This window comes from Urocitellus parryii, chromosome 6 (genome assembly GCF_045843805.1).
Source record: "Urocitellus parryii isolate mUroPar1 chromosome 6, mUroPar1.hap1, whole genome shotgun sequence".
Taxonomy (NCBI): Eukaryota; Metazoa; Chordata; class Mammalia; order Rodentia; family Sciuridae; genus Urocitellus; species Urocitellus parryii.
In genome coordinates, this window is record NC_135536.1 from 27,099,023 (window position 1) to 27,105,022 (window position 6,000).

At 42.7% G+C, this 6,000-nt stretch overlaps 1 protein-coding gene across 3 annotated transcripts in view; it reads right to left on the reverse strand.

The window, feature by feature from the left end:
* Nucleotides 1-5,309, reverse strand: part of Gpatch2l (G-patch domain containing 2 like) — a 57,860-nt gene extending 52,551 nt beyond the window's left edge. For 2 of the 3 annotated variants that reach the window (XM_077799561.1, XM_026402277.2), the window contains exons 1-2: nucleotides 5,260-5,309; nucleotides 2,350-3,021 (exon numbers count right to left, since the gene is read on the reverse strand). In XM_077799561.1, coding sequence (XP_077655687.1) covers nucleotides 2,350-3,011 — 662 coding nt within the window. In that variant the 5' untranslated portion in view covers nucleotides 3,012-3,021; nucleotides 5,260-5,309. Of the gene's footprint in view, nucleotides 1-2,349; nucleotides 3,022-4,599; nucleotides 4,657-5,259 lie in introns of those variants that run through there. The other variant, XM_077799562.1, reaches the window with a different exon arrangement.
* Nucleotides 5,310-6,000: the final 691 nt, after the last annotated feature.

Here is a 6,000-nt window from a genome sequence, read left to right on the forward strand (position 1 = left end):
CCAAATCATAAACTATTATCTACTTTACATTCTAAAGCTAGTCCTATTTAGCTGGGCTGGGAATGTAGCTCAGTGGTACAGCACTTGCCTAGCATGCACAAAACCCTGAGTTAAATCTTCAGCATCACAAAAAATTAAAAATAATAATAACTGAGCTTAAAAATTAAAAGATTTTAGCTCCACTTTACTACTGAATAAAAGCTGAACATCATAAGAAATCAAAGAATAAAAAAGGATGACCCCTCTTTCCTTACAGAATGGATTCAGGGGGAAAAAATACAAAGCACTTCTGTTTTTGTAACTACAGATAAAAGGGGAATTTGGGCATCTTAAATAATTAGAAGATTTAAAAGACTTTTTCTCAGATCATGTCTGCTGTAACTCTGCCCATTATTCCTTCACAGCTAGGAGCACTCTGGCATCTGTATTACTGAAAGAACTCTGAAGTCACGGACCACAGAGATAGCCCAAATGGGAGAATGAGTTCTTCTTAATTTGAAGACAGTTAAGAATTTCATAAGAACTCCTGTCTACTTCAATTTCTCCAGCTCTCAGATGACTAGAATTTATATCATCATAACCTGACCACAATTGATGGTCTAGGCTCAGAGAAAGAAAGACAGAAGTAACAGTAAGACCACAGGCTCTGCATTTGGAGCTATATATCTTAGAGTAGACAGTTAAAAGTATCTAACACATACAATTATTTCACAGTTTAACAAGAAATTTGAATAGCCAACAGACTATTTTTTTAAACTACCATTTTCTTTTTTTTGCAGCACTGGAGTAAAACTGCCATTTTCAACAGTAACAAGATTATAAGCTATATATGCTTCATATTAAAACAAACTTGAATATCTCAACAGAGAGTTTCAATATCATGAAAGGATAGAAGTTGACTAAGCAGTTCTTGTTTGATTAAAAATGGCATGATAAGTTAAGCGCAGAGGCACAGGCCTGTATTCCCAGCTTATCTGAGAAAACTGAGGCAGGAGGACAAGCAAGTTCGAAGCCAGCCCAGATAATTTAGCAGACCCTGTGTCAAAATAAAAAGAGCTAGAGATGTAGCTCAGCAGAAGAGCACTTGTCTAGCATGGGTGAGGCCCTGGGTTCAAATTCTCAGGAGAAAAAATAAAGGGCATGATGAGGAAGAAAAATACCTTTATAATCCAAAAATATACATCTGTTGAGTAAGCAGACCTAAAGACAAATTAGGCTTAGAGGAAAATGAAGAAAGCCAAACCAGGAGCCCATCTCAATATAGTTGAATAGACTGACAAATACAAAGTTAGGAAAAGTTTAAAAGCTGGATCAAAACCACCCATAAAACATGGAGTCAGACCTACATAGCTTACCCTGTTACCAACACAGCCTCACCTCAAGGTACCCAAGATTTATGTCTTTGTTTTTAAGACAAACTTCAGAAGCCAAGTACTAAGAAAGGTCATATGTTCTACAGTTATAAAAGTTAAGATGAGACAGGAAAGGGTCATGGAAAAGGCACAAACTCAGAGGGCCACAAAACATGGTGAAATATGAGCTTTGAAATCGGGTTTGATTCTCCATTTTGGCACGGGGTGACTTTGGACAAATTATCTAAACTCTTAATCTCAGTTTCCTCTTCCATAAAATACAAATAGTACAATTTTACTATACAAAGCATATAGCACAATGCCTGCCACGCACAATTATTGCTTAGTAAACGTTAACCAATATTAATAAGAATAGAAACAGTCTCATCCTGGAGAACTCAAGTCATTTGGGTTGATACAATGAAAATTGGAAGGACCAAAGTAGGGATGCTAAATATCCTGCAGTGCACCACAAAGAACTGTCACTCCCAAAGGCCAGTAGCATTTCTTGCTGAGAAACAGATATCACAAATTAATATTAAAGCTGGAGAGTATTAATGTTCCTACAACTATCTGAAATATAGAAAAATTAAAAGTTATCCAAAACCATACCAACATTTTAAGCATGCACCCACTTGGGGACAAATTTCTCTGGCTTGACATATTTGGTCTAAGATTAATGGGACTGAACAGTGTTATTTTTAAAGCCCACCATGTGTTCAGACAACTTGAATATCTGCTATAAAAAATATATTCAATATAGTCAAATTGTAAGTAGCAGAGCATAGAATTACACCTCAAGAGTACCTAAAACCACAATTTTTAAAGGGGAAAAGTGTCATACCAGGAACATTTATTAACTGCATATGCCTGGCACCTGTGCATTTTCCCACACACACATACACACTCCAGCCTCTACTGAGACTGTGGTGCAACAGGACAGTATCTACGTATGAACTATGTGGCATAAACAGCATCCATGCAAGGGAGATCTCACCATTCCGACATGTTCTCATCAGAGCCCTGTTTTTGTTCATCTGCTTCACACTCCATTCTTTCTTTCCTTCCTGTTTTGCTTAGGAAAGTCCTGTTTTCTGCTGATTCACACAACCCATGGCCTGATGAAGTCCAGGGAGTATTCTCCTTCCAGCGGGACAGACGTTGCTTCTTAGCAGACTTGAACCTACAGCCTCTCTCATAGCTCCAATCTGATACCTTCAACTTCTGCTGAAGGCTGGCAGCCACCTCTGATGTCACTCGTTTCACCTTCCGCCGGCGCCTGAGTGGTCGACAAGGTGCGTTTTCAGTAAAGGAGTCAGATTCATGCCAAGAATGTTGCTTACTCTTAACTAGGGCATTGAGAGCTGGGTGCCGTTTCGCTACCATTGTGTCATCAGAGTCACTGAAATTGGTGACTGGGGCCACTTCTCGACAATCCTTAATGGCCTCATCCAGACTTGATTCAGAGGCCTCACTGTAGCAGCAAGTATGTTCTGCCAGGTGAGTAAAGTCAGACCTGCGTTTCCGGCCCCGGCGCTTCCGAAGCTGCCGCCTCTGCTGCCGAGGGCTCAGGGCCATTTCCTCCCACAGCTCACCAAGTTTATTCTGCTCAGATGTCTGCTCCAAGGCTGAGGCTAAGTCATGTACCAGCTCATCCATGAGGCCACATCTGCAAAAAAAAAGTTCAATATTGAAAAAAATGAAAAGAAAAAAACACCTGAATAGGCTCTGTTGTTTTCAAATAATTTTATAAAACAGATTACAGCAATTCAGAGTCCAATCTCCAATCTATCTATAAAAAATAAAGACACCTTTTACTAACTACATGTAAGTCTCTGTTCTTACCATTCATGATCCATTAAGGCATTAAAAATGGGTGTTTGTTTTTGTTTAATGTCAAGTTAACATTTCCTTAAGTTCAAAAACTCAACTATTCACCAGATAGCAACTGGGATATTAGCAAAAACAAGCAAACTCTCTTTCTCCTTTCTCCCCAACTAAATTTGTCAGTGAATTATCTGTTGAAAAGACCCAAAAAGATTAAAAATGTTTCATCAGATAGGAATAGAACAGACAACTTTAAAACCATGGTAGAGATGGGAGAACAAGGGTGGGACCCAGTGATGCCAAGATATTGAGAATGGATAAAGGACTACTCTGTGGTCTGGGATCACTGCTGAGAATGCATGTGGCAGGAATAGAGAGAGAACTTGGGGACACACTTCAAGGAAGACTGCTTGCAGTTTTAGTGATTCAAGAATTTGTAGTGACCCAGTTTTGTAGTCAGAACAGAAAGAAGAGCCTAAGTTTGGTACCATTTGGGTACCATCTGGAAGCTACTGGGTACAAAACCTTACAGATGTCATTATTATTTTTTGATACTTAGAAACTTTTAGGCTCCATTCCCCAACCTGATCATCCTAATTATGTACTTTAATGCCACATAATCACACAAAAATAGGAAATAAATGAAAAATGAAATGACAGGGATGGGACAGAGTCTCTTCAAATTTTTAACTAACTGCTTTCCAAAATTTCCTAGTTTTCTACTCATACTTGTCAAACTATCAGAGGCAAACCTTTGAAGGGATGAGAGTAGCAGAGGCAATTTTCAAAACTGCCTCATAAAAGGAAATGTCCAATATAATCTGTACAATACCTAATTAAAAAAAATACACACACACACACACACACACACACACACAAACACACACTAAATTAGCACTTTCTCCCTAGCCCTTGTTAAGCCCAAAGTATTTCAAGACCATAATTAGAGCTTAAAACTGTGTGGCACCACTCTCAGACCATATTTCCGTTCATGCAGTTTATATTTTGCAAAGGGCTTTCTAAAACCTACTCTCACTCTGTTCCTATTTGGACAAATGGCCAAAGAATTCAAAGGCAGGAAAAGTCTTCTGGCTTATGCGACACAACGTGGGAAGAAGGAGACAACTAGTTCCAAAAGTACCATCCAAACAAAACTTCTTAAAGTGTCAAAAGCCACATATATATAAAGGCCATATCCTTTTAAGCAATAAGTTGTTTTAAATGCCATGATAGGGATTTGGAAGACAACTGTTCCTAAGAAAGATATAGATATATAAAATAGATAAACAAGTGGGAAAAGCACATCTAAATCTCGTTCCCCAATAAAGGGCTACTGCTTTAAAAATAGGCCGAACTGAGTAAACAAACGTGGAATGAAATTACCAAAGTAGTCAAATGCTTGTGCAGAATCCCACCCTACCTCAAAAACTGCAATTGGAACGCAGGTAATAGAAGAGAGACTCCCACACCTCCAATCGCTCTGGGATGCCCGAGAGGACCCCGAGTCCAGGCACGCCCCGGAGGAGAAGCAAGCCGTCCAAATCACACATAGGAAGCTAGTGGTCAGCAAGTCAGAAGAGGGCCAAGCGGTGAGTCCAAGGGGTGGGAGGTTGGGAGGCAGGAAGGTAACTTCTCATTTGGACCTGGGACACGGGAGGCAGCCCTTCTAAGGCAAAAACTGCCAAACAGCAACTGCTGGTGACGGGGCTCCCTCCGAGTTCGAGGGCCGCAAAAGGACCACATATGTGTGAAAAACCTTGTTTAGAAGGATTCCCCACCATCCCCACCCGGCCCCGAGGGCTGGGGCGACCACGGCTAAGAACACCACGCCCACGCTGTTGCCGACCCAACAGAAACAGAGAGAGGAGAGACGGAAACTGTTGCCCTGGAGGCCGCCCGACCCTCACCGCCTGGGATGGGGGAGACAGGCCCTGAAAAACAAGGCCCCACCACCCACGTCGCTCCCGCCGGCCACCGCGGCCCCCTGGCGCCCTTTGCCGCCCAGCCGCATCCTAGAGTGCTGATCCCCCCAGTCTTTGGCCCTGGACCCCAACCCTCTCAACCCACGCCTCCCCCTCACCGGCTGCCACAGCCACCTCCAACGGGCGCCGCTTTTTGGGCCGAGTCTCCCCGCCGGGGTTTCCCTCTCTGACCTCATTTCCGGTCTGGGCCGGAGGGGTGGGGCAGTGGCGGAGTGGGAGGGGCTTGTTGCTAAAGGGCCCGCCCAGGACCAGCGCTTCCGTCCCGCGGCCTCTCCCACTTCCGCCCCTCGGTGGGCGGGGCCACGGGGAAGCTGGGAAGTTGGGCAGGGAGCAAAGAAGGGAGCAAATAGGGTTAGCTGGATGGCCAGGTGAGGCAGAGCGGGGCGTTGCGGGGCCTTGGGGAAGACCTGGAGAGCTGGCCTGGTCTCTGTTAGGGGCGGCAGCAAGTTGGACGCTGAGGGTTTGTGAGGTTGGGAAGAAATGGATCTTTGTTATTAACAATTGTTAATACGACCTTTGAGAGGGGGCGATTTTGCATTGAGTTATTTGTCTTTGGCTGAGGTTGTGGCTCAGTGGTAGCACGCTTGCCTAGCATGTGCGAGGCACTGGGTTCGATTCTCAGCACCACATAAAAAAAAGTAAACAAAGATATTGTGTCCCATCTACAGCTAAAAAAAAAATTTATAAAAAAATACATGTCTTGAGCTATAAAACAAATGTTGAATTATAGCAAAGTATAAAGAAATAGTCTTCCTTCCATACAGACTTAAGTACGTGAAAAAAATAAATGAGGAAGAGAAATTTCCCAAGTAATTTATGTAGCTACCCCACGCTCAAGC